A 27,398-nucleotide genomic window follows, 5' to 3' on the forward strand; every position below is an offset into this window, starting at 1 on the left:
GAGAGCAAAAAAATCAACACATTAAAATAATAATTAGGTTTTTCAACCCTCTTCTACAGCCAACATTAGTCTGGGGAAGAAATTGAATGCAGATATTCGGCTACATCTTGTGTGCAACTGGTACTACAGTCCAAATATGCTGGAAGGGTCTCTCCCACCAGGGCAAAAAGTGCTAACTTCTGGTATAACAGTAACTAAGAGCTCTACAGGAAATGGATTTAACAGCAGTAAACTTTTAAATGTGACAAACCCTGTTGAATGAAAGCTGCTCCAGTAACTACTGTTACTGGGGCTCCAGGACCAAATTGCCCTTGACATGAATGGAAAAGCAAAAATTACCAGCTGGGAAAAAAACAGTAGGATTTTATTTGATGTGGCTCTTATTGATTATTTCCGGCCCTGCTGAATCCTGCAATGTGACCCATGTACTCTGTATAAATTGGCAGGAAAGAGACAAAGGTGAGGAGGAAATAAGAATAAATTAAGCAAGTATCTAAAAAAAAAAAAAAAAAAAAAAAGTCTTCAGTGGCTATAAAGCCAAAGAGGACATTGACAGCACGCTTAGGCTTTAAAGCTTGATTTACTTGGTTGATTTTCTAATGGTCACAAAATATTCAGACAATTTTAAAGTCCTTTTGGTAATAGAGCATAAAATAAGAAGTAGTCTCATTCATGTGACACCAGAGCATTTGAAACTACATAATGGGCAGACAAGTGTACTCCATCCACACAGTGACCACCTCACCCACCACCACAGTGCAGCACCTCTGGGGAAGCAGAGCTGCTGTCAAGAGCCCCAGCAGTAATCCCTAAGGCAGAAAAAGGCATTTGGTCAGGACACCTGGGCTAGCATCCAGCCCTCGGGAAAAGTGCCTTGGGCTCATGGGAAAACCATCTACCTCCTCCTTTGTCTCTTTCAGAAAGACCGACCAGGTCATACGCAGTGAAACATGCTGAGACTTTTTCCAGTTGTTTCTGAAGGACATTAAGCATCTTTCAAGAGAAGAAACAATCTACTTCTAAAAGAAACTATGAGACAGTCACATGGCCAGGATCAACAAGACAAAGTTTCTAAGCATAAGGCACAGACAAGAAGACAATGTAGCAATATGATGCAAAAGATGTAGAATGCCTTTGATTCACTAAAAGTAGCTGATATTTAAAGGCATGCATCACAGGTGTGCACCAGCAATTCTCAGCAGGCATGCTTTAACATATGCAGCTTGGTAGAGATATCAATTAATTTACCAGGCACAAGAGTCAAAGCAGATCTAAATGAAGCCAGAATGGGAAAGGGGAAGGTGGAAAAAAAACAAACGACATTCTCTAAAGAGCTAATGTCGGCCTAAAGCACAACACTGTGAGAGGCAAATATTGCTTTGGGTCAAGCAACAGACTGAGGTAACTAAAACAGACCTCTGACCCAGATTTCCTCTTTGCTGTATCGTCTACATTTAGGAGGTCCCCAAATCGCTCATTAGTGATAAACTGATGGTGCGTTGGAATAACCCCTGTGTGCCTTCTAGCTGCAATATCAGCTTCTTCTTGCTCACGTTTAAGTCGTCTCTGGTCCTCTAAAAGTTTCTGCCATAAAATTGCATAAAATGGGCAGTAAATCATCTAGTTAAAGGCATTCAAAAGCTGCCATAAATGTGACTTAAAATTTCTGAGGTCCCAGCAAATAGCTGGGATTTTACAGTTCAACACAAAATACTGATTCTACTAACTACACAATACCTTTTTGTTCTGCAAGCACAGAAGGTACATCACCATTATGGCATAACTGAACCCAGCTCATACAGAGGATCTGATCCACAGCTGATGGAAGTCAACGAGGAGTTTTTCTAAGTTTTGGCCAGGTCCTGGGAGCTTCTAAGAAGATTGCTGATAATGCAGAGGGCTGATCCAAACCCCCTTCAACCAATAAGGAGTTTCTCTCATTGACTTCCAAAAGACCTGAATCAGCCCCACAGTTAAGTTCCGAGGCACCACACTCCCCTGAGCTTTGCAAGGAGCTTGGGAGAGTGCCTAACCACCCTCAGGTATCAGGTTCTCCCATACTTCCTTTGGGCTCCTGTAGTATACTTTGTAAAATAAAGTAAATAAACCCCAAAGAATTATTTTGGGCTTCTGAAATCTCCGGCACACTAATGGAAATGTGCATTCTTGACTACCCAGGCAGAAGGATTCTTCCACCTTTTGGGGCTGACTGTAGGCTGAAGAGTTCAGCTCTGTGCTAACTCGTTTGAAGCCAGCAGGTCTTAGTGAATTCAGAGTTTTGCTCTTACACAAGTTTTAGTGCTGGATTTTGGAATTGGAGGGATTACTAACTGTTTCACGGGAGAAGACAGCAAAAATACATTTTTCACATAGGAATTAAGAGCAGGTTTTACCATACTTCAAAGCACACATAAACATTATTTGAACTCAGAAAGTTAACACTAAAAATAAAAACTTTTTTTTTTCCCCAGGCAGTGAAAATTAATTCCAGCTTCCTGGAAAGCAATCACTTTATAACTTCTTTAACTCAGCTTGAATACATTGGTGCTGAAAACTCTACGTGGCTTTCCTATTATTTCAGTTTGTCCCAGTGTTGCCCAGCCATTCCAAAAAGGACTGCTACATTCTGTCATCAACAACCTGAGACACCATAAAGAATTAGAATTTGCACTGGGGGGAAACTTCACGCTTTCTGATAGCTTAAAATATCATACATTTGCTCTTCAAAACCTGAAGACCCCCACAAGAAAAATACTGTTCTCACCAGTTTGATTAATACTGACTCAAGTGGCTTGCTTGGAGAACAATAAAAACTTAACTCACAGAATAACCATTTCATTTTTATCTGTGATTACTGGGGTGTTGTACCACATCTCACATACATCTCCAACCTTTTTGCACTCTTCAAAGCCCCCATATATCATTTTGTGCAATTGATAAGAACCATCGGGTTCATTTTAAACAAAAGCTAAACTGGACTACACATCGTACATTAAATCAGCGGCAGAGGTAGTATTAAAACATACTAGTTCCAGCTTGTTGCTCTAACTTCCAATGTACGTAGCCATGGACATACAAGCTGTCCTTATATAAGGCTGAATGCTGTATTTCTTGTATGTGGAGCTGCTACAACTGTTATTAGGCCATAAAGGAGGGCATTACCTCTTTATCGTCATGCCGTCTGCGGATAATTTCTTCTGGAGTTTCCATGTAATCAACTGGTGCAAAATGCCTTGGTGATTCTGAATCTACTTCGAAACAACATAAGGAAGTTAAAATACAGATGGATTTATCTAGCATAACCAGAAAGGAAAAAAATAGGTATTTTTAAACAATTTGTTTCCATTATGACAGTAAGGATTTTCAGTTGCCATTGACCAAATTGCCAATCAGATGTCGATAATTTATCCATTTTCATTTTTTTCCCTTTTGGGCTGTACTTGAGAACAAAAATCCAAAAACAGGGAGAAAATAACAGTACAGGAAAGTGTAAAGACATAGAAGGACTTTGTGAAGAAAAGATTTGCTGCCATCACAGTACGATTTGGCATTTTACTGTTGAGAAAAATTAATACACACACACGTGCGCGCGCACACACACACACAACTAGACCTTGAGAAACTGCTCCTTAAAGCAAATCATCTGGGTTTGTTTTATGTTCCCATGTGTGTGAATGATATAGGACTAGAAATATCTCATGTTGAGATTCTTGCATCCCCGGAGCTGCTTGAGAGACAAACTGAACCCGATGTGATTAGAAAGGCAGCGGAAATCGTTTCTCAGAAGTGCAGCTGTTAACAAGTCCTGAACAAAAATGCTCAGCAAGACACGCAAAGGACGTTAGACACACTAGGGGAAAAAACAGAGAGAGTCATGGGATGCAAAGGCAGGGAGTAAAAATGCAAGGGTTGTAGAAGAAAAGGGGAGGAGAAAGGAAGCAAGAAGACAGATGAAGGGGTACTGGTAAAGAACACAAAAAGCCACCTCCTAGGTACGTCCCAAGTTCACTTTGCGGGTTGTTGTTTGTGTCCAGGCTGTGACAGAGAGCATATGGAACAGGGTTCCCATTGTTTAAGGAGTCAGGAGTGTCAGCCCGGCCCATGAAGCTATCTCGGCCAGATCCCATGGTGGGGAAGTAGCTAAGCCTCTCCACAATGTCAAAGGAAGACAGGCGCCTGGGGGCTAGAGGCCTGCTTCTGGAGCACAGTTGGTGCTGGGAGTGATGACTCTTGCCTCCTACGCTCCCCTGCAGCTGGATGGGGTCATCTGGGTTCTCAGGGCTGGGCACTGCCGGGCTTCCCGGGCAGTCTGGGGGTGGAGTCCTGCAGGATTTGTTTTGGAAGGGCTTTTTCAATCGGAAGGGGAGCGGGCTCATTAGGTAGACGTTTCTGGGGAGCATGTGTCTGTCCCCATAGACATCCCCTTTGGAATCAGGGTTCCTGGAGGCCTGCTGCTGCTCATGCCTTCGGATGGTAGTAAACCTGGTGTAGGAAGCTGGGCATGCGCCTTTGCATCTGTTGATTTTATGCTTCTGAGGTCCACTGAGGTTGCTGCTGCTGCCGCCGCTGTCATTGGATGCATTAGAGAGGAGATCTATCTCATCTGTGCAAGCTGAAAGTGTGTCCATAGGGATGGCATCACTGACATCTGAAGCCGTGTCCTCCACGTTGCTGCAGGAGTGGGAGGATTTATCTGCCAAGCTGGCAGCATCCTTCTCTTCTTGGTGTGCTTTTGGCAAATCCAGAAGAAACTCTGCAGAGTAGGCAGAACTCAGACAAGCTTTAGACTGGAGAGAAGCGGTGAATTTGTTTTGTCCAGTGGAAAAGTCAAGCGAGGGCATCGATCGCGATCTCTGGATCAGCTGCTCAAAGGCACTGATACGGGAGGAAACGGTGTGTTTGGGGATCTGCTCTGAATCCTCTCGACTAAGGCTGTGCTCCATTCTGTCCTTTGCTTCATTCTCAAACTGAGATGCAATATCCCTCACGCTGCATGAGGAGACTGTGCCCAAATGGATCCTGGACCGGTTGATCTGGTGCATGTCTTTATACAGCATTGTAAACTCCATCCCACTCTTCCTGGAGGCAGGGAACAGGTAGCCTTTCCTAGAGTTGGTGCCATACTCCTGCAGGCTCATGGTGCTGCCGGATTTGATGGCATACTCCTGCTTTGACTTCATCAACATGTTTTCTATGCTTTCCCCTATGTCTACCATGAAAGCTTTTTTATTATCAAACAAGGCAATGGAGCTACGAAGGTTTTCGCAGCTTTGAGCTTTCTCATGAGACAGCAAGATACCCTTCTTGTCCTGCACAAGAGCAGCCGGAGCTGCTAGTTTGGGTTTGAATTTGGAAGGGAGGATTTCAGTAATGCAGGCTTTTGCAGCTGATAAGGGCTTCTTATGTTTACATGCGTGACCTAACATACCGGCATGACTAGCGTTAAAGGTTCGGCTATTAACTGAAGAGGGTGCAGTCATATGAGCATTCCCACCTTTACGATCCACTGGTAAGCATGCAGAATAAAATAAACACAACCTGTTAGCTTAAATGCTAGAAAGCTATTGAGAAAGGAGAAAGAACATGCTTGGATTTCATAAAATGCACTTTAAAGAAACAAAGTTCCAAAACATAAAGACAAGCAGGAGGAAACTGCACAACAAGCTGTGCTTACAGGAGTAGGTGAAGTGTTGCTAACATCTCTAGAATGAGAGGCTTGGCCGGAAGCAGACCTGGAGCACTTTGAAGGTACCCTCCTAAAAAGTGCTAAGCATCATCAGCTTCCAGGGAAGCTCCCGCACCATGGAAAAGGGCAGCTGAACTCTGGGCAGGGTCAGGGTGTCAGCAAGAATGCAGAGGCACTAACATTGCAAAAATGGCTTAATACCAAGCCTCTAATCACACCTACTATAGTCTCACCACAGTGCTTGCCAAACAGTTTATTCCTGGGAGGGAGAAGACAATCGGTGGCTGACTCTGCTAGCACAAGTAGGCCACATCAGCTGGCCTTGCCCAAGAGCTGCCTGCTTAGAGATTCCCCATACTAGGAATAAGCTGAGTGTCCTCCAGACAATGTGGTTGGCCATGTTTGCTTTAAAAATCAAGGAGTCAGATCAGGACATTATCTTTTTTAAAGTTAGATCCAGTCTGGGTTCAGCTGAGACTGCAGTTTTTAGGTCTGTTTCCGATTTGAGTTCAAACTCAAATGTCAAAATAACCATTCAGGTTCAATTGCAGGTTGGGGACCAATAACTGTGTGAACAGATTTTTTTTTGTTCAGATCCAGTTTGACTCCCTGCCCTGCAGGCCTGACATTATGTTGAAAAACAGCTGGAAGATGGAGACAGAGAGAGACCTTTTTGGTGTGATGTACTATTTTTAGGGAGAGCAGTTCAGAAACCGAACGCATTCCTCCCTCAGTCCTCTCCCCATCTCAAGCCATTTTTAGGTTGACCTTGGCTCAGAGATACATTCCCCAATACAACTCCCTACTGGGAGTTAGGCTTTTCCTTGTCCTAATCTTCTAGAGAGTCCATGATAGGGAGAGGAAAGGGGAGGAGATGCAGCAGCCTCTGCTGCCTCATTGTCTCAGAGTCTGCAGGGCATTGCTGGTTCACAGTGTCCCATGCATTCTCTGCACACCCCTTGCAGGCAGGAGGTTGTGGAGCACATGGTGCCAGCTACACCAGGGTAGCCAGGCCAGCAGACATGGTGCGACCTGCTGAGATACCGCAGCAGGAATAGCAGAAAAGGCAGGGAAGGGCTCTAGCATGGCAAGGCGGTGGGAGCAGATGGATAGCAAGGCCAGCCTGAGCAGCCTCAAGGAAGAACATGAGGGTGTGGGGTGTGGCTAAGGTGCTGGATGGAGGGAGCTGGTCCCTGTTGGGAAGAGGAACCTGGATCAGATAAAGGGGTCATGAAAAATATTGGCCAGTGTGGTCTGAGAGAAAAAAGGAGGGAAAACTGGGGATGGCAAAGAGGAAGGACAGAGGAAACCTCAACTGACTTGAATAGGACTCTAAACCCTGCAGCACTTTGCCCCATATCACCTGGCTTTTGACACTCTCTGCAGAATGGAGAAGAGGTTTGTACCCTGACCACCTACCTTTTGTGGAAGCAGAGCTAGAAGGTCGCTTGAGACCGCTCAGCCCCTGGAATGGGATATCTCCGCCTTCCAGCACACTCTTGTAAATCTGTCTTTCATTCTCCAAGCCAGCAGGGTCCCCCAGGGCTGGTTCTGACTCCCTCTTCACTGCATGGTAGTTGGGTGAATATGTGGAGCTGGAAAACACAAAAAAGGGGGAGGGACACCAGTGGGTCACTTCTGTTTGCTGAGAGCTTCATGCAAAGTAAGAGAAAACCACACTTGTGAACCCAGAATAGACTGTGTATCAAGAACTGGTGCTGAATGAAGAGGTTATGAATATACTTTGATAATGTTCTAGGTTTGGCACTACCACAGCATTCTCCACCTGATGGAACTCTCCCAGCTCAGTCCCCCAGAGAACAGGCAGCAGGAAAGCCCTCCTCCTTTATTTTACAGATAAGACAACAGAGTCATAGAGGAGATGGATTTCTTTGCAGACACAATGCAATTCATTGGCTAGCTGGAAGTAGCACAAACATCTTCCAGCTCCCAGCCATCTCTCCTTAAACACTAGCCATGCCTGTCCCCTGCTTACAAAGCACAGCTGCTCAGGAGTTCATCTCAACCAGTTCAGCCTCCAAGTTAACACCATAGTTCAAGACTCCCAGAGCGATTTCTCAAGCCCATCAAGTGAGGGACCATGCCCAGAAGCAACAATACAGGGCTATAGACACTACTGTTTTAAATGCCCAGAAATTCCCAGATGTCCACAGTTCTGCTCAGCTTTGCCACAGGCTTCCACTACAGGGAATGAAAAATCCCAGACTCTAGGTCTACCATGCAGATATATAAACAAAATGCTGTTAAAATGAGTACAATTTTAATTTCTTAGGCTTTTAAAGACTGGACATTTATTACAAATCCCTTTCCTCAGTCATGAATCTAAGCACAAGTATGCCCCCACATCTGATTTCTAGATTTCACTCTTTTCTCTCTAAAAAAATAACTGACAATGCCATGGTATAAATGGCCTTTCCACATACAAAAGACTTACTGAGCAATCAGGCAGACAACGTTTTCCTAAAAGCTAAGCTCATGTGATACCAGTTCTTGTGCTCAACCAGGCTCTCCAGAATAAGATGGAGTCTCACACAAAGCTATTCTGGGGCCAAAGCATGACTGCTGGAAAGTTTGAAAAAATAAAAAAATGGGGCATTTGCCAATTCATGGAAACATTTTGAAAGCTGGTTTACATCGTGATGTCCAGGAGTGATTCAAAGTTATGTGAGTGTGGAAATGCTCATGGTTATGCCTGCTTGTTGTGGATAAATTTGTACATGCATCTGTTTATTTTGGATAGATGCTGTACTTATGGGGTAAAGAGAAAGCTTTCAAACACGTCAGAGGACTGGCTATGGAGGTGGAATTACACAATGTCTGGATCACAAAGAAGATTTTAGTTTCCGGACAAGGAAAACCATGTCATATGCAGTCCCATAAATTACTTTCTGGAGTAAAAACTTGTGAAAAGAACCATGAAAAAGAAAGGGAATACTGTCACTTTTTCAACTTTGGCAATGCTCAAACAGACCCATAGCTACAAAGCTGTTATGTCTTATGGGGGTTATCCCAGTGCCTCTCTTTGTCAGGTTGCCGAGGAAGCCCTGCCAGTTGCTGCAGGGAATAATGACTGCCTTGAGGTTCCTTACCTGGGAGGTAAAACCATTTTAGCCTAGTTGTTAAAAACCAAAGGGTTAAAATGATCCTACTTTGGGAATACACCTGGAGGAGAGAGAGAAGGCATTTGGCAGAGTCCCTTTACCAGTTGCTCCCTTATCAGGGCCAGCAAGCAGTACTGTATTAGGGCCAAAGCAGTCTGCAAGATCAGAATCAGGTGAATGGAGGGAAGAGTAACAGTGCAAAAAAGACAATAAACTCCAGGTACCTTTTCTCTCTGCTCTCTAAAGGCAGGGCAGGGAAGAATGTGTGACTCCACTGGGTCTCACTGTTGTGTCTCATTCCCAGCCTACCCAGGTTGCTTCCCCTCCACTGGCTCAGATGCTGGCACTCCTGCATGCTTTGGGTGGCATCAGAAAGGGCACAAACATGGGCAGAAACCTTACCAGTCTTTGGCAAATATAAGCTATTTATGCTAATCTCTGAGATTTCCATTTTTTTTTGTTGCTCTCTCCCTACCAAAACAAAACTAAACAGTCATAGGAGCAACCAACAAAGTGCAGCAGTGTGCGAGTTTCCCAGCAGAATGAACATAGAAGGGAACTGAGTTGAAAGAAGTATAGAAGACCTCTAAGGCAGCCCCAGAGGGGCAGTGAACATGTGTGATATTAATGGACGTCTGGAGAAGAACATGCTTTTCCTAACAAACCATCCATGCAGAGGGGATCACTGTGCCTACAGACAACATTAAGCACTCATTCCAATTACAAGGAGCAGCAGGTTCGCAGTAGGAGCTGGCTTCACGGCTTGAGTAACTCAGCACAGCTCAGCATCTTGCTCTGAATATTTTTTTCTTTTTATGTTCCTCTTTTAAAACAAACCAGCTCCATGTACAACTCATTTAGACAGAGTATACTCTTTATTACATATTCCTCTAGCAAAGCAGCGCCACATTAGATCTTTGAGAAATATCATTACTGCTACCACTGTTCCCTTCCTGGAAGCTGGAAAATTATTATCTTCCATCAACAGCATCCTTTTAATCTGGTGCGCATAACTGGGAATATTTAACAGGAGCCAATCTATCATACATGTGTAACAGAAAGAAACTTTGTTTATTCCATGCAATAAAGCTACTTGCATGAAGTTACAGTCAATTTGCAAACTTCATCAAGATGGAGTTCAAGGTCTGTCTGTTTTGGGTTTTTTTTAGTCACTGCCTAGTACAATCAGCAATTCTTATCTGGACAATGCAATCACTCGTGTAATTGCTGCAAAATTCATTGAAGATCAAAGAGCAGATATTGTACCTGGACTCATCTAAAGCACATGTATAATTCTCATGTTACACGCATTTGTCTATATCCATCACCAAAAAATAATGCCAACCCATTTCCAACGCCCAAACCCCTGTCCTACATGCCCTCAGATTGTAAAAGAGACACAAAAAAGCAATTGGAAAACTTACTAGGCAGAATGGTCTGTGGAAGTTTCCAGAGGAGTAACACCTGCTGTATTCTGCAAAAGTCCAAACAAAGGAGTCATTGATACACACTTACATGTGAGGAGAAAGAAAAAGGCTTGCTTAAGTAATTTTCCATCTATTGCTTGAATATTAGCCTTTAGGAGACATTGAGGTTTAAGTCTAAATACAATTTAAGCTGTCAATGTCTTTGCAGAAAAGCGACAATTTTCCTGAGTTCCTTCAGGGCAGTGACAGGTTTTTAGCACAGCCGATGCCTTTTCCCAGCGCCTATTCTTTTGTCTGCAAATGAGTCATTGTGAATAAAGCCAAAAGCAAGAAGAGATAACCAGCTGGGCCATGACCAGGAGACACATGCTCATAATTATTTCCCCAAGCTTTTTCCCCAACCGGTCACTGCCCGCCTTTGCTTTAAAGGTATATTACAGTTCTGCAGCACAACACATTCCTCAGCATTCAAAAAAAATATCAAAGCACTAACAAGAAAAGCAATGTTTCAGTTCAGTTTCCTTACTTAAGAGAAGCAATGCCAGCTGCACAGGTTCAATAGCAAAAGCCAGTTCTTATCCGCTTGCTTTAAATCCATCTAACACTTCCTAGGCACGTTATTTAAAAAATTGAAGGCAATTTTAGAAGAAATGCTCTATTTAGCGTCCCCTCATCTATCTGAGGATTCCTACGTAGGAAGAAAAAGCAAATCTTGGGTTTGAAAAAGCAGCTTTTTCAAGTCCTGGTGAAATGCCGCAGCTTCAAAAAAAATGAACAACAGAAAAAAATAGAAAAAATGGCGTGTTACCAAATTAATCTATCATTTCATGGTTCGGGTCCTGCAGACCCTCAAAACAGCAGCAGCAGCTGACCTGCCCTAGAAGGCCATGGCCAGGTACAGCATAAGGAAAATTGTGTAAAATCTCTTGGGAATATCCAAATCTTGGGTACGCGTGAGCTCTAGCAGAGAGCAGGGCTTGTATGAAGGGAGGGTAGATGGCAACACGCTTGAAAGGCACGAGATGATGACGTGACGCCAACCAAGAATTTTAAGCTGATTGCTGCTGCCTATTCATGTGAAAAATAGAGAGGGTTTTTCTGCAGACACTGAACTCAAAACCCTAAAGGGGGACGGGGGTGGGGGGCAGCTGAAAGGGAACGGGGGTGAGAGGAAATCACTGGATCTGAAATGGATTTCAAGCCGGATTCTCAGCATCACGTTCTATTATTTCTGACAGCGACACAGCAAGCCATGCAGTCAGAACGGTCAGAACCATTATTTATCCCAACCTCATTTAATAATCATCCAGCAGTGAATAGATTAGAGCAGAGAGTTTGGAAACAGGGATTGGCAGCATGAAAAGAATAGGAAATACCTTCTGTGTCTTTTTATGTGGCGCTTTATAAAGCTTCTCCATTTTTTCTAAATCTGCCTCTAACTCAGTCTGGTAGAGGTAGAGGTCTTTTTCTAGATCAGTCTGGTTAAAGAAGGAGAAGAAGAATGGGAAAATAATGCTTAGGGTTAGGGGAAACCAAAAGAATGTTAATTCTGAAAAAAAAAAAAGCGAGCCTTTTTAATTGAAAAAAGACAAAGATGGTATGGACAATACACAGAAATTCACTAGCAATTAATCATGTTTCAATCATTACAGAGGAAATAGTTTTAGGCGTTTAACATTCAAAATTAAGAGATGCACAGGCCTACTAGAATCTAATTCTACAAACCATAAAGTTATAAAACCCACCTGTAAAAAAAAAAAAAAGATACTGTAACAATATGCAATATGCTGTTAGTATAATTATCGTTGCAAGTCAAGATAGCAAAACCACCACTCTAAATTGTCTCATTATGCTTTAAGAATTGTTTATTAAATCAATTTACTAGCTACTTAATTGTTAGACTAATTAGCTTAAGCCCAATTTAAAAAAAAATCACTCACAAGCACACAAAACCCAAGCAATACTACAAAAAAAAAAAAAAAGAAAATCACATACACACATACATACGCGCTAGATGCTGTAGTACAATGTACGTGAGACACAATTACCTTTCTATCCTCTCTAGTAAGGATAGAGCAATCTCCAGGAGTATAATCCCAAATCTTTTTTGGAGGCTGATGGAAAGCAGAGGAAGGAAATGAGGAAATGAAGATAAGGAAAGACATCACAGACAATATGGAAACTGGATTAGAACAGAGGGGGAATACAATAGGGGATTTGCATCAACACTGAAAAGAAATTTAAAAAAAAACCACAACAGAGAAAGAGAGAGAGATAGAGGGATAAATCTGCTATAGCACAAATATCAAGAGATCATGGGAGGCAAAAGGGAGCATACATGCAGCCTGGGAGGGGCTGTTATCAGTAGTGTTTGAGGAAATTTTTATTTTTGCAAGGTGCTCTAAGGGATTTGGGACTCTCTAGAGGGAGCCCACAGCTGGTGGTTAAAGCATTCTTAACACAAAACCAAAACAGAACAAAATGGGGAAAAAAACCACACAGTTATAAAAAGCGTTTGTTTTGCTCATTCTTCCTTTCAAAAGGAAAGGGTAAAACAAGGGCCTTTGATAAATAAAAGGGAGAATCCTTCCCACCCCCACCAGACTATGAATACATACCATGTGAACAAATGGCTGAATTTCCAGTGATGGCATTGTGGGGCAATGAGAATGCAGAGTTGTTATTTTTTATTTCACTGGTTTGGGGGTTTGTTTGTGGGGGGTTTTGGTGGAGAGAGTGGGAGACATGGAAGTTTGGGAACTAGTTATTTAAAATTCATCCTATAGGTGAAGGCACAGATTTCAGAATAGGATTTTCCTGTTTGGATGCACGTGTAAATACCAGGGAGGATTATTAAAAGTGAAAGACCTTTGTCCTGACACTCCTATCCAAATAATGCCACGCTAATATCCTCATTTCACCAGGTACGCACTTCTCACTGATATGTTCAGAGAGACTTTGTTCTTACTTTGTGAAATCGGAATACATTTGCTCCGTTTCCAAACAAAAATAACCTCTGTTGGCTGGCAAGCTTAGCATCATCCTTTGTGTCCATACTGACTTCTGTGACTAGATTATTAAAGTGCCTCCAAGTCACTGACAGGGAATCTCCCAGTGTCAGTCTATCAAAGGTGAGACTGAGCTACAACACTTGGGTCTTGGTCCAAATTCCTTTCTATACTGCCTGGATCTGTAGTTTGAACCTGCCCCACCTTACATTTGGACAGCCACTGTGTGGATGCAAACACTAAATACCTATTGCTTATCCATCAGATCAGCAGCTGCATGGGGGTAGATGGTGTTGCAAAGATTTAGGTTTGAGATTTGGAGGGAGGAACTGGAGGGAAGGAGGTGAGAAGGCAGGACATGGACCCCTTTTTCCAGTCCCCTTCTTCTCCATTTATAGCAAAGAGCTTACTCAGTGCTGCCTCAGGAAGGTCTGGGAGAAAGTGCCCATGTGTGTGATCCCACAGTCACAGCGGCAGACAACCAAGCTCTAGACTGACCAAAAGTCAAGTTTTGTGGATGGGCTCCATGGAGCTGTGGAGCCACGGGTCAGGAGGAAAGAAGGAAGGAGCATGGGGGGATTCAGTCTCAGCAGCACACTGATTTCACATCCATGATGCAGAGACTGATCTACCTGTCTGCAGGGCATGCACCTGTCCACAGAGCTGGCCAGAAATGCATCTGGGATGCTGGTCCAGCAAAGTGTCACTTCAGCTGCCCTAGAAAGCGCATGTGCTTTCCTCAGTGGGGAAAGCCCCATCCTAACCATTCTGGTGTCTCTGGAGAACACCACCCACAGGCTCAAAAGAATCCTGTGCTCCCTTTTACCAAAGGTATTTCCTGCCCACGTCATATAGCTGCAAATAAAGTCAGAAAGCCAGGAGAAATCATGTCTGTAGAAGTACACATTATCTCCAGCACTGGAAAAAAAGCTGGGAGAAACAGAGGATCTTTGAAAATACCAGACGCTAGCAAACATCAGTTGAAACTCTCTGGTTAGACATGAGGTTTAGCCACTAGCTGGTCACAAAAATCTGGTCTTCTCATGACCGGAGTGAGCAAAGCTACAAAAAACATACTCTTTTGGCTGTGGTAATGAAGCTCAGAGGGAGCTTTGCTGAATTTCTGTCAGGTTCCAGAGTAGCTAGCTAGAAAAGTCTGAGATGGCATCCTCATTCAAGTGCCTGATGCTGGAGCACTCCGTACAGAGTACTACATTCAGAGGTTGGCATAGCTGATCAGGGAGCATGGTTGCATGGCTTTGGAACTAAAGCAAGTTGACATGGGATATAATTTCAAGGCAAGCTGTAAGAAAGCAGCCCTGAACAACAGTGCCCCGAGCAAGGTGGGGAACTTGTTACCAGAACAGACACTGCTGAACAAGAGATGGATTGCTGGCATAGCCTAAGATGCCCTCTTCTGAAGTAAGGCCAACACTGCATGACTAAAAGCACAAATGCACGCTTCTTAGGAACAGATATACCCTCACTTCTGGAACAGCCCAAGGGCATAAAAGTTCTCCTTTCTCTGACACGTTTTCCATTAACTTATACTAACTCAAAGGGTCATAGAGATGACAAACCTTCATTCATTGCAAGAGCTTATGGCTATTAATTACACAGCAGCAAAGAGAAGCAGGTTTCTTCTCACTTTGTGGAAATCTTAAACCATGACAACTTGTGAAGGGTTAAATCCTTATACTGACATCATTTAAAAGCCTCAGTGAGGTGTGATTTACCTGATTTCTACTGCCTAAAAGTTAGGGGGTCTCATCTCAAACACTGTTGAAGCTCCTTCTTTAGCTTAGGATGCAAGGTCCACAGCTATAAAGCATAGTTTTCTGTGACAGAATGGACTATCCAGCCATTGTACATGTTTGTTTTTCAGCAAAAATCACTATTTCTACGACGTGATCAGACTGGGCACCCAACCTCAGGCAGCTACATTCTGTGCAGAGGAATTTTGTCACTTCTGTAAGAACAAAGACTAGATTTAAAGAAAACCTGCTCTCTGGTGTCCATGTGCAGTTGCCTTTGAAGCCAGTACTGAGCCTTAAAACGTATTTCTGTTTTGTTGTACATGCAGGGAAATCTCAGCAGCACTCAAAACCGGTATGCATGGGCATTTGACAACTGAACTCGAGGAGAAAGGAGAAACAACCACTACACTTGAACAGATGTGAGAGGCTGATACTGACCCTCTGGTGCAGTAAGAGCAGCTTATTAAACAGTATTTAATAATGAAGTTAATAGTGTTTCATCAGTAAGAACCAGGCCATAAAATGCTTTAAAGTCACATTTTTTCCAGTAGCCATGACCACTGATGTGCTCCCTCCATCAAAATGTCCTTTGTCCTATTGAATAATTAAGCTTTGCTTCATCTTTTTCCAGAGTGGGAAACCAAGGCTTTTTTTCTGCCCTGACCGCCCCCCCCCCCTCCCGGGCCCAGCAATACAGCTCCATCTGAAAAGAAAGCACACTGTTCTCAGACTCCTTTGGTTTCAGGGAATGGCAAGGGCTATTCAACACAGACGGATGCACCCCATTTAGGCAATGGGCAGCTACATGCATAAGGAAATGAGCAGGAAACAGGGTCATGATCTGTTTATGGATAGCTGGAAATTACTGACCTACAGTTTACAAGCGAAGGCCAGGAATAAATGAGTGATTCTCCTTGACTTAAAGCTACCTATCAGCCATCCTAGATCTCAGTTAGGCAGAGGGAGAATGAGGGCATTGAATAAGGACTTTCAAAAATGAGAACAGGGCATTACTTCTAACATTAACAACAAATGCAGTTTGAACTATGGTGAAAAATATTGCCTTGTTGATACATATGGCTGGAAGGCAGGGAACATTTGTAAATGGCTTCAAAATACTTAAAGTGGTCACAGAACAGCTGCTTTACGTCAGTACCAGATTGACGTTATGAACAATCACATTTTTAAATGAGGAAGGCAGCTGTTCCAGGTTTAGGGCCTAGCAAAGATATGTGACAATCATTAAAATAAAAAAAAAAAAAAAAAAAAAAAGGCAGGTTGACTTCATTGGTCATCGCAACTATCAAACTTACCGGTTTCCCAAACTCCAATTCCGAAAAGAATTTATACCAAGGTTCATTCTTTAAATCTATCTCTTCTGGGCTTATATCCCGAGTCTAAAGGAATTGGTGATAGGGGAATGGAAGAAAGAGAAGGATAACATTATGCAAAGAATACACGGAAAGGGACTGTTAGAGATGCAGATCCCATGGTTTCCATGCTAAAATGTAGATATTTAGCCTTGTAATTTGGAATTTCTATAGCACCTCTCTCACAAAGGCCATGAATTGCTCTGCAAACATCAGTTAAGCCTAATGGCATCATTGTGAGCAACATGAATATGAATGAATTGCATTTTACAGATCAGGAGACCCACAGAGAGAGAGATTATGCTGCTTGCCCAGAGTCACAGGGAGACTCAATGGAAGAGCTGGGAGTCAACCAGTCCTTCGGTCCTACTATCAGACAGTTCCACCGAGTCCAAAGCTGCATGTACTTTAAATTATTTTTTTTTAATCTTCATTTGGTTAAAAAAAGAGAGACTCAGTGAGACCTGAATCAAACACTGCATCTTTAACAGCACATGAATATGTGAGAAACCCTGTTCTATACACTGCAAACAGAGTGAAAGGTGGTTTTCTAAATCAAAGGAGACACAAGTCAGAGAATGAGCATCCCTGAGAGGTCTCTGAAGGGATGGACAGAGAGACAATATTACTTGTTTCTTCACAAATAAATACTAGAGAATCAGACAACTACAATGAAGGAAAAATCGGACAGGACAGAAAACAGTACAGTTGAAAAGGAAATTCCCTTTTGTTCATACAATCTGTTTTAATGCAACAAAAGAAGTTGTAGTAGTTGTAGCTGTTTAAAAACACTACTGGTGAGATAAGAGAATAAAGTCCATTGCTGAGGGTTATGAGGTGCCCCTCCCCAAAAGACTAGCTAACTCTTGCATTTCAGTGTACCTAGTCTTAGACATAATGGATCTCAGTGCATTAGAAATATAAATATATTATGTCTGATATGCCAGTGTGATCCCAAGTGGTCCATCACAACAAGTGATGAGCCACACACATGCACAGAGGGCCAAGCCAAAGTGTCCTGATGCAAATCGTCCTGTGATGCAGTTACTGAGACAGGGGGGAGTTCCCAACAGTGCTGGGCTTTGCTAGATGTCCCAGACTCTGCCAGAGCCCTTAGTCATCACAAAAAAAGCTCTAGGACAAGAGCACAGGATTGATGCTGAAAAAGGGGTAATGCTTCAATCTGAAAGATAAGTGGTTACATCATGTTTGATCTCTGATGGCCTGGAGGAAGATTTGGCTATTTCTTAAAGGCACAATAGAAGCAGTGCCTCCATTTTTTAGTTTACTCCAACTATAAGTAATCATCTTGTTATATAACTGCCTTAACATCAAAAAAATGCCCACTGACATCAACAGGAGGCTCTTCATTGCTCTGAAATGGTTTTGGATTGGGATTCTGATAGTCACAGCTCTGGGTGTGATTACCAGGAGATATCCACAAATCTCCTGTAGCCTCCTTGAAAGATCTAGTTGCTAACCGCTGTATTACTGTTGTATTTAATGAGACTGATGGAGACCATGAAGTCACTATTTCAAAACCTTCTTTCTTCTGTGATCTTATGGCTTGAAATTAAAGCTCAAAAAATAACATTAGAAATAACACGGCTATCACATTCTTCTTGTCTTTGATGAGCTCTGCACAATTTCTCTCAATTATGCTGATGATAGTCCTGCTTGCGTCTTTTAGTCTCTGATTCAAGAGCTCAATTAAGTACCTGATGAAGTCTGAACAAGTAAACATTGCCACTGGTGATGACAGACCTTTTGCAAAGGCTTAGGTACACAGACGAAGGAGGCCTTTTGCCGCAAGGTTTAATCTTGGCTGTTTACAGTGAGACAAAATTGCCACTTATGTGAGCAGAAATCTTGCTCCAGGATGGACTGCAGGAATGGAGTTATCATACAGTGTTCAAACAACTCCTCACTGGCACTTCTCTAATGGGCTGAGCCAACGCCCAGTAGGATCAAGAGAGAGTCATCCATCGACCATTTCAATAGGCACTAGGATCACACTCCTATCAGGAGTGACTTTGTTGAAGTCAATGAAGGGACACGGGTGTGAAAAGAAGTTGGTTGCAGGATCTTCAAAAAGTGATGGACCTTGATTGCACTTAGAAGGAAAAAGAGAAAACCCACCAAAATACTAAGGAGAAATATTAGGTCCCATATCAGACTTGATTCTTACATTTCTATTGATTTAAATTGCTGTTCACTCTTGTGTAAAATCCTTGGCAGGTTTTTCAGGAGCATTCCTTTACCTACTCTACACAGGGATCAATGCCTGAGCTGTTAAGGCACAAAGTCCAGTTTACATTTGGAATCTCACATGCAATTAGCACTTCTAGTTGAATCCTTCACATTAATCCCTATATAGAACAATTATATCTTTATGTACCAAACTGGCTATTCACTAGTAACCTCATTCAGTATTTTCTAGCACTTACAGTGTCACACTTGTACCACTGAAGGACACCTTAAGTGAGCTGTAGTGATTTATGCAGGACTGGCTGATGAGGTTAGCACCACCTCTCTGCCCTGCCCTTTGCCAAGTGTTCTCAGCCAAGCCTGCAGAATGAGACTTTTGTATGTCCCCTAGCCGTCACGATTCACAGCACTATTTACTAATTCAAACTGAACTTAGTAACAGCTCACTTAATCCAGGTTACACACTGGTGTAGCTGGGCAGCCAGCTCACATTCCATTCTGCCACCCCTGCCGCAGAAGTGGTGAGATCCAGCTAAGGAAGAAAGCAGCCCAGGAGAGATGGCCATGTCCTAATGTACCTCAGAGGCATCCCCTGACGCACATTACAGGCAGTCTAAAAATTAGTCATTCTGTATTTAAAGCATCAGAGGAACATAGAAACTGAACCAGCCTGCTTTATTGCATAATGCCTTCAACCCTCCTGCATCAACTAATGCTGTGCCCTAGAAAAAGTACAGCTGGTAAAACAGCTGCTGAACAGGTCACAGTGTCAAACATGGATTAAAAACTAGGGTTAGTGATCCATACTTAACACAGAAAACAACACGTCCAAAAGGAAAGAAGCCTCTCAGTCCCCCTGGATCTTACTTTATAGAGAACAAAAATGTTAGGAAGTTATGCAAAACAGTTTTCAAAACAAAATATACAGGAAATACATCACACAAGCACTGCAATGTAAGCATAAGGAATCCTATCCAAATGGAACTGACAAGCACTTGGGGAGTATTTTACAATCACAGGATAAAGCCAAACTAGGATAAAACAAACGTTACCATTTTTTCATTGTTCAGAACTGAGGACTTTCCTGGCTGATAGTCATAAATGCTCCTGGGCTCTGCTCGGTATTTTCTGGTGTCCACCTTCTTGTCTGGAGGCTCCCAGTCAGTCCTGAGTAAAGAAAGATCAATTAACCCAAAACATTGTGGTTTCTGTGGAGACAAGCACTTCCTTTTGACAGGCACATTTCCCTGTTAATCGTGGTTTAATCAGGGTACTTTTTTTAATCTAGGAAAGGAGCCTGCTGCAAGAGGAACAGTTCAGATAGGACTCCAGGCATACATTTGTTTATCTATAGCAGGCAGAGGTTGATACAGCTCAGCTGCTGAAACCACTGGAGTAGAGGAGGTTTCTTCAAAGTACTTTAAATAAAATTCCAGACTTCCATGTCTTTCCTGATTGGAAATAGCTTAGTGATGGGCTTCAACTAAGCTCACAAATACAAACATGTCCAAGCTTTGAGCAGAACTCAGACTAAATCTCTTTTGCTAAACTTCTTCATTTTAGCCACATCACCAATTACCTGACTACTACTACTCCGGATTCTGGGGGCACTCTGGGATCCAAGATGGCGTCTTTTCTAGAGACATGAACAGATTATCTCAGACTGGTGTATCTAAAGATGGCTAAGAACAGTCCATTGACTATCCAAACCACAATAATTTTGTGCAGTGTCCACACTGGGACAGTTCAGACAATAGTAGTCACAAAGCATTCCGAGTGCATATCCTACAATGTCCAGCTCCTCCGAAAAGTAACATATTCGAACACCTCACTCAGAATAACCAATGCCCCTGAAAAAGCCTAGAAATCAGGCCATTTAAACTGGTAAACTAATTCTGATCTTGCTCTTGATATGTTCCCTTTGATGGGCAATGTTGTATGTGGATTCATCTCACCTAGCATTCACCAAACAAACATGAGGCATCCAACCAGAACTGCTGCTCCAGGTTTCCTTGCACTGCACTTACCCTACTGATCTGGTTTAGGATAGGAACAACCCACTGAGTTGCCCAAACTCTCTCCACTGGCTTAGGAGAGACAGAGGCAACCAATTTAAATTTCTTTTTATTTTAAAGTAAGGCAAGATGACAGCCAAAATGACTGGCCTACAAACAGCGTACAAATTTCAACAAGGTTGGTCTTTGCTGTCTAGAATAAACTTGATTGCTTAAGATTCCAGCCCCAGAGTAACTTCTCCCTGGTGAAACACTGTCACTAGATAACAGGAAGCATTAATTATTGTAACCCTTTCACTTGCAAGAGTCTTCTCAGAGGGCCGATGTACTATGCCTTCAATTCCTGCATAAGGAAGACACGTTCTATCAGCAAACTTTGTCTCCTGATCTGGTGGCCTGAGATGCTCACTGAATTAGAAATCTCAAATTATGGCATTGCTCATTCGAGGCAGCAAGCAAAAAACATTAAGAGCATGTGGAAGTTGGTGAGGGAGGGAGGAGCAGTTCAAGACCTGGGAGAATTCAGCAGGACATAAAATATTCATTGCTCATTCTGCTTTCCCTTCATTTGGGAAACGCATTCGTTACTGTTACAAAGAGGTTTAAAATACATGGTAATAAACAAAGCAAAAAAAACAGAGCGGAAGTCATCTTGAACAATCACAAGTGACACTGCTAACTAAAGCCTACTTTCAAATAAAATTCATATGGGTGGAACTGCTCAGAAATGGAAAATGTAAAACAACTTTTACCAAGGCTCAACACAAATCCAGGTTTTGCTTCTCCACAATTATTGCTACTTGCTTGTATTCTGAGGTGCCTTTAGAGTGTCACACTGAGCCAAGAGTTTCCACTGTGCCTCTGTGGTGGGCACTGTATAGGCATGACACCCAGGGAAACACTCCTCACCCAGGCAGGAAACTATGCAACAGACTGTGTGATGACTGGTAAAAAAAAAGACAGACAAAATGGGGGACTGGGCTGTGACAGTAAAGGAGTTCACTGCTGCCTAGTAGAAGAGTCAGAGTCAAAACTACATGTCCACTTCCCCCAAAAAGTTTAACTGGAGTTGTGGACCTAAAGCTTCCACCTTTGTTCCCTTCCCATTCACAGCTTTCAGAGATTCTTCCAGTACTGATCCAAATATGTCTCAGTTCAGGTCACCTTTCTGGGCTTGATTTCAGCGATGAAGTACGGTTTGGCAGTGGCAAAGTGGCAGACCTCTTAACAACCTTCTCTGAATCAATATTGTCCATCTCACTCTTGGAGCGGGGAACTGAAAGCTGGGTTCTGCCTGTAGGATAAGTCAAATACAGGAATACTAGTGAACTGGATAGGAGGCAAATAAATACATGCTTTACATGCCCTTTCTGTTTGACAGATTACACAAGAAATGTGAATTACTTACTGTCCTCAGAATAGGAATAACGAGGAGAGTATGAATCAGAATCTTCATCTGAAAGACAAAAGCATTTTGCAAGTGAGCTGAAAAAGCCCCAAAGAAGAAGCACCAGAGACTCTTTTCAATTCTTCTACTAATATACTGGCCATAATTTGAGTGATATGCCCAATACTTACCACAGGGAGAGGATCCTGGAGAAGAAAATCCCAATGAGGTTTAAATTGCTTTTAAATATAATTCCCAGATTAGATATAAATATTAATGTACTACTTACACTAATACCTTTCTCCAGGCTCTCAAAGCACTTCAGAAAACAATCACTTTTTATCACAAAACTCCTCTACAGTAAGGGTTATTAGATCCATTTTATCAAAAGCTGAAAGATAAATAGAGGATCTAAAAGCTGTAGTATATGCCTAAAATAACTCATTAGGTGCTAGATACAGTAATAGGGCTGAGGAGTCCTGCTCCCAATCACATATGATAACTGCTGGGACATCTTCCTTGTATTAACTTGCACACTAAGCTGAAGTATGTTCACTGACTCAGATCATCTTTTAAGCACAGATAACATTCCTGGCACAAGACACACATGTATCCTTACACCAAGAGACTGTCCTTGTTCTCATGAGCTTACTCTTTAAATAGGAAAGACATGTCTATAGAATGCAATAGAGATATTCGAGCAGCTCTAAAAGAGCTAGCAATGGCATCAGTGTAACTGAGTGATGTGGTCTGGCCCCCAAGCTGAACCTTCTCTCTCTGACACTGAAAGTGTTACACTGCATCGGCACAGCAATGTTGTTCCCAGGACACAGATGCTGCCTTGGGCCGTGAAACCATATACTGCCTTATTCAAAGATAACACGGTATTGCAGTGCGCAAGGCAGATGTGCCCAAAAAGAAGGTGCGAGGATGGCAGCATTACCACCCCCCACTCTACAGGTGATGGCCAGAGAGACCCTGACTTGATCAAAAACCTAGCAGTATCTTTCCACCATCTTCAACAGGCTTTGGAATGAATCCTCAATGAATTGCAGGTAGTAGCAGGGGGAGCTGGGATCAGACCTGGAAACTGGACCCACAGGCCCATCACCTTTCTCTGCTGCTGAGGGTTCAAACTTGCAGGGATGTATCTATGAGACATCTACAGGACTTTCAAGCCAAAATGCAGGAAAGTACAATGCAGTGACTGCAAAGAGAACTGTGAGCAAAGGCATTACTAATACTTCTGCAAAGAAATCACTAAAAGTGACAGAGATAAAAAGACACAAAAACAAAACAGATGAAGCTAGAATAAGCTAGATAAGAAAAGAACATACAGAAAAACTGTTACATGAATTTAGTGATGCCGATCAACAGACTGAAACAATTTCCAGATCTCCTCTCAAGGAGGACATCAATCAGCTGCTACAGCCAATCTCATCTGCTGGAAAAAACAATCTGGCTAACACAGCTGACCTGAAATTGCACTCAAGCCTTAATCAAGCCTTTAAGGAAGGCCCAAAGAACTCTTAAACTTTTAGCCTCTCTGCTGAGTTCTCTTGGTGAATGAATTAGAAGGTTTAAGTTCCAAGCAGATGGTTATTGACTCTGGTGTGCTTATCCTAGACTTCAGATTAAAAAATAGCAAAGGTAAATTTTCAGGCGAATTCCCATATCGTAAACCTAAATGACAGAAAGCAAATGTTTATTTATTTGATGTTATTACACTGAATTGGTGACAAAATTGACTGGTATTCCTATATAAAAGTTGGGTTTATTCAGACAGCAAAATACTTGGTAAATCACAAAACTCTCGGTCCCTACAAATAGAGATGTCAAAACAAATGTCTAAAACTATCTTCACAGCCATTCACCCCTCTCAGTCTTATTTAGTGCTGGTGATCAATAAAAAATTGATTTACTTACTTGAAGAGAAATAGCAATATTCATTATAGCTCATCATTCAGACAGGAAAACTATACAATAAAAAATTCACTTCAGATAAGTATTCTCTTCCAATTGCTAATATTCTAATATCTACAATAATAAGGAGAACAGGTATTTTGAATGAAGAATCTTATGAAGAAGGGTGTCTACATTTCTTCCCTTTTTACAGCAAGGAATACTGAAACAGAAATCTGGAATGACTTAATAACAATTAAAGAGTAAATCAGAGATGAGCATTAAGACAAGATGTCCTGGCTCTCAGAGCTGCATTCTACCTGTGGGACCCTCCTTAATGGAGCAGGGTATTACCAGTTTGTAATTTCAAAATCTGATTCCTTTAGCAAGAAGATGCTGTTCCCCTGTAGTTCCTAGAGAATCTGCAGGGGGTTTTTTTCATGGGTTGCCCATATTCTCTATGTTTCTAGAGACTCTAAAGGTATTTTAGAGGGGAGCCCAAATCTTGATGTTTCTAGGAGATCCTATGCATCAATCCAAAGCAAAAAACTCTGACATTAATTGTATGAAATCGAGGCTTCAAACCATCTCTGTACAAACACTTTGCCATTGAGTATGTAACTTCAAAATGTTTTCTAAACATGAAACATGCACTCCAACCCATCCACATCATCCAATATCAAGGAAAGAATCCAAGCAAATATTAGAGAAACATTTCCTAATGTATTCAGAATAAAAAGCAAGTTGTTTGGTCCAATAAAATTTCAACTACCTAAACCAGCAAATTACTTTCATATGCACATTTCTAAGCGCATAGGGGACATTTATGGGCAACCAGACTCTTACTACATTATCGTCATTGGTCTTGGAAACTATGTTAGCTCAGACAAGAGCAAAATGGATTTTCAAACTTAATTACGAACAGGAAAATTGAATCTCTGTAAAACTCCTTTATCAATTAGTTACCGAGACACTGTTTCTCTCTCATCCACACCCACATACCATTCTGCCAATAGAAAATAATTTACACTGCATTATGATTTGCAAGACAGGACTCTTCACCTACAGGTTTCACCAAGAAATGAGCAAGTATCTTAGATACCTGTATGACACTAGTCCACATTCATTTTAACAGTGAAATGCACCTTACATCTCCTAGTCGTCTTTGAGCATCTCAGCTAGAACCCATATTGTATGCTTTCTTCTTACACAGTACCTACCAGACGTTTAATATAAACATTGAATGAAATGGTTAATTAATAGTCTCACTAGGGTTGGCTTGAGGCACAGGCTAAGTAGGCAAGTTCCTAAATTGCAGGATCTGAAGTGACACCAAAGCACCAAGTCAACAAGGCTGTCACCAACAACAGCTTCCCAATCAGGAAATGTCTGTATGTCCAGCATGTGCAGCGGATTCCAGTGTTTCTCATACATAAGTGTTTTTATGCATATGCACACAGTTACATGATTATTGCTGCAATAGATGCTCTTTCACCATCCCTGAAACATGACTGCAAAGGATTCTGGTTTGTAAATGAAGTTTAAAGGAATCTGCTGAGCACATGAAGAGGATAAGGTAAAGACAGTGTTATTTCAAGTTGCAAGATGTGCTGATGAGACTGTCAAACTCTGTCCTTGCCTAGATATGCCATGTGCACCTAAGGCCAGCCCTGAACCTATGTTACCACGTTATATTTATTTTAAAAGACTACATTGAGGGACTGATCCAAAACCCACTGAAGCAAGCAGCCTTTTTACCAATAGACTTCAGTGGCATTTTGGGTCTGGCCCTAATACTGTGTTAATACTCAAAACCAGAAGTAAATAATTAAAGGAATGTATTGATCTGAAAGGGGGGTAGGAGAAATCTCAGTTAAACCACATCTTTACATGTAAGTCAGCATTCTAGGCATGTTAAATAATCACTGCACGCACATGGCTAAATACAACTGATAAGCGCATAAAACCAAGCAAACCCCAAGTCTGTAGCATTAGTCAAATACTAGTTACAAAGCCAGAGGAGCACTGCAAAGCCAAAAAGGCATCATACAGTCAAGGCAATACTTAGAGTGCAGCAAATCATTATGAGGCAGCATAATGCTCAGCAACTAGAAAAAACTCCAGGAAGAAAATAAATGGATAAGGTAGCATTTGTGCAAAAAAATACATATAGTCCTTTATTATTACCTTCAGAGATAGGACTAGGAGTAGACGCAGGAAACTGGTATGTAGGAGAATAAGGATTGTCTTCTGCAGCAGAGAAAAGCAGTGGATTTTGAGACTATCCACAGTGAAGTGGAGGTTCTGCTTCATCCCCCAATTTCCTATCACCGTATGATTTTATTGCCTACTTTAATAATACTAGAGTAAATGGCATCATACTTTAAAAAAAGATTAATGGATTAGCAAAGATTTAGTTATTCTATGCATCACACAAGAAGGTATACTGGGCATAACTGAATTTCCAGCCAGTGTAACACATGGGTAATGAAAATCTAGAACCTGAATCTAGTTACTATTAGGGTGCTATAGTACAGTTAACTCAAAGCACAAGACAACAGATACTCTGACTAAACTTCTGGTACCTTCAGTTTTTTGCTGGATTTCAGGAAGTTCAGGAAATATGTAGGTAGGGCAATAAGGGTTTTCTTCAGGAGTGTCTAAGGAGAGGAACATGATTTGCAAAAAAAAGAACAGAGAGGACAGATTTAAAGGGGAAGAAGGGCGAGACAAGAATCCATACAAGTTGACTGCAGAACAGTCCCTCTCGTGCTGATGTTCTAGCATGACACAACCTAGAGGCGTCTCTGCTCATTGCTGCCTTGCATGTCTGGGCCCTGCAAAAGATCCTGGAAACCGAGGGGACTGAACTAATTCTCTGCCTTCTGAAGCATGGGCTCTGGCCAGGCTGAAGAACCTCTGTTAGGAGCACTGGGATTAGGAAACAGTTCAACTCATTCCATCCAATACAACACAGCATCTACCTATGCATAAAGCTCATCATGACAGCACCTGCAGCAGCAAATACAGCTCCAGTTTTGCATGCCCTATGTTTTATTATATAAGCACAGTTCTGAATTGCACCTGCCTGCACATCAGGCTGTTCAGAGCATTCAGTTTGCAAATGTTATTGCAGCCATTTCTCACACAGAAGAAAGAATGTGAATGTATCAGCAGCCAGGCACAGACGTGCCCCAGAGTAGGGGATCCCCTAAGAGTGCATCACTACAATGTTTGCAAGTGCTCACCAGAATTTTAGGTTTTGAAAAGAGAAAATTTGAGGTTTTGAAAAAAGCGGAGTTCAGATTCTGGACCTTTCCATTGGTTTCAGTGAGCTTCAAATCAAGCTTTGTTACACAGGTACTAAAGCTTTACAGTGTAAAGTTTTCTCTGGCACACAGAGCAGTTTTAGTGATAACCTACTGTCCTTTGAAAGTGTGTACGGGTGGGGTTAGCTGCTAAAACTGGAGTTCAGGGATCTATTCTCTAAGTATGGAATTATTAATGGCTTTCTGA

General features: G+C 42.0%; 1 protein-coding gene across 1 annotated transcript in view; it reads right to left on the reverse strand.

Moving 5' to 3' along the window:
- SORBS1 (sorbin and SH3 domain containing 1) overlaps window positions 1-27,398 on the reverse strand; it is an 80,961-nt gene that overhangs the window by 18,748 nt on the left and 34,815 nt on the right. Inside the window, exons 11-22 of the mRNA XM_041127405.1 lie at window positions 22,002-22,049; window positions 21,758-21,887; window positions 19,631-19,745; window positions 16,314-16,397; window positions 12,284-12,349; window positions 11,612-11,713; window positions 11,073-11,284; window positions 10,233-10,289; window positions 7,106-7,281; window positions 3,986-5,506; window positions 3,163-3,248; window positions 1,417-1,584 (exon numbers count right to left, since the gene is read on the reverse strand). Coding sequence (XP_040983339.1) covers window positions 1,417-1,584; window positions 3,163-3,248; window positions 3,986-5,506; window positions 7,106-7,281; window positions 10,233-10,289; window positions 11,073-11,284; window positions 11,612-11,713; window positions 12,284-12,349; window positions 16,314-16,397; window positions 19,631-19,745; window positions 21,758-21,887; window positions 22,002-22,049 — 2,765 coding nt within the window. The remainder of the gene's footprint in view (window positions 1-1,416; window positions 1,585-3,162; window positions 3,249-3,985; window positions 5,507-7,105; window positions 7,282-10,232; window positions 10,290-11,072; window positions 11,285-11,611; window positions 11,714-12,283; window positions 12,350-16,313; window positions 16,398-19,630; window positions 19,746-21,757; window positions 21,888-22,001; window positions 22,050-27,398) is intronic.

The sequence above is a fragment of the Aquila chrysaetos genome, chromosome 11 (assembly GCF_900496995.4).
Source record: "Aquila chrysaetos chrysaetos chromosome 11, bAquChr1.4, whole genome shotgun sequence".
In the NCBI taxonomy this organism is placed as follows: domain Eukaryota; kingdom Metazoa; phylum Chordata; class Aves; order Accipitriformes; family Accipitridae; genus Aquila; species Aquila chrysaetos.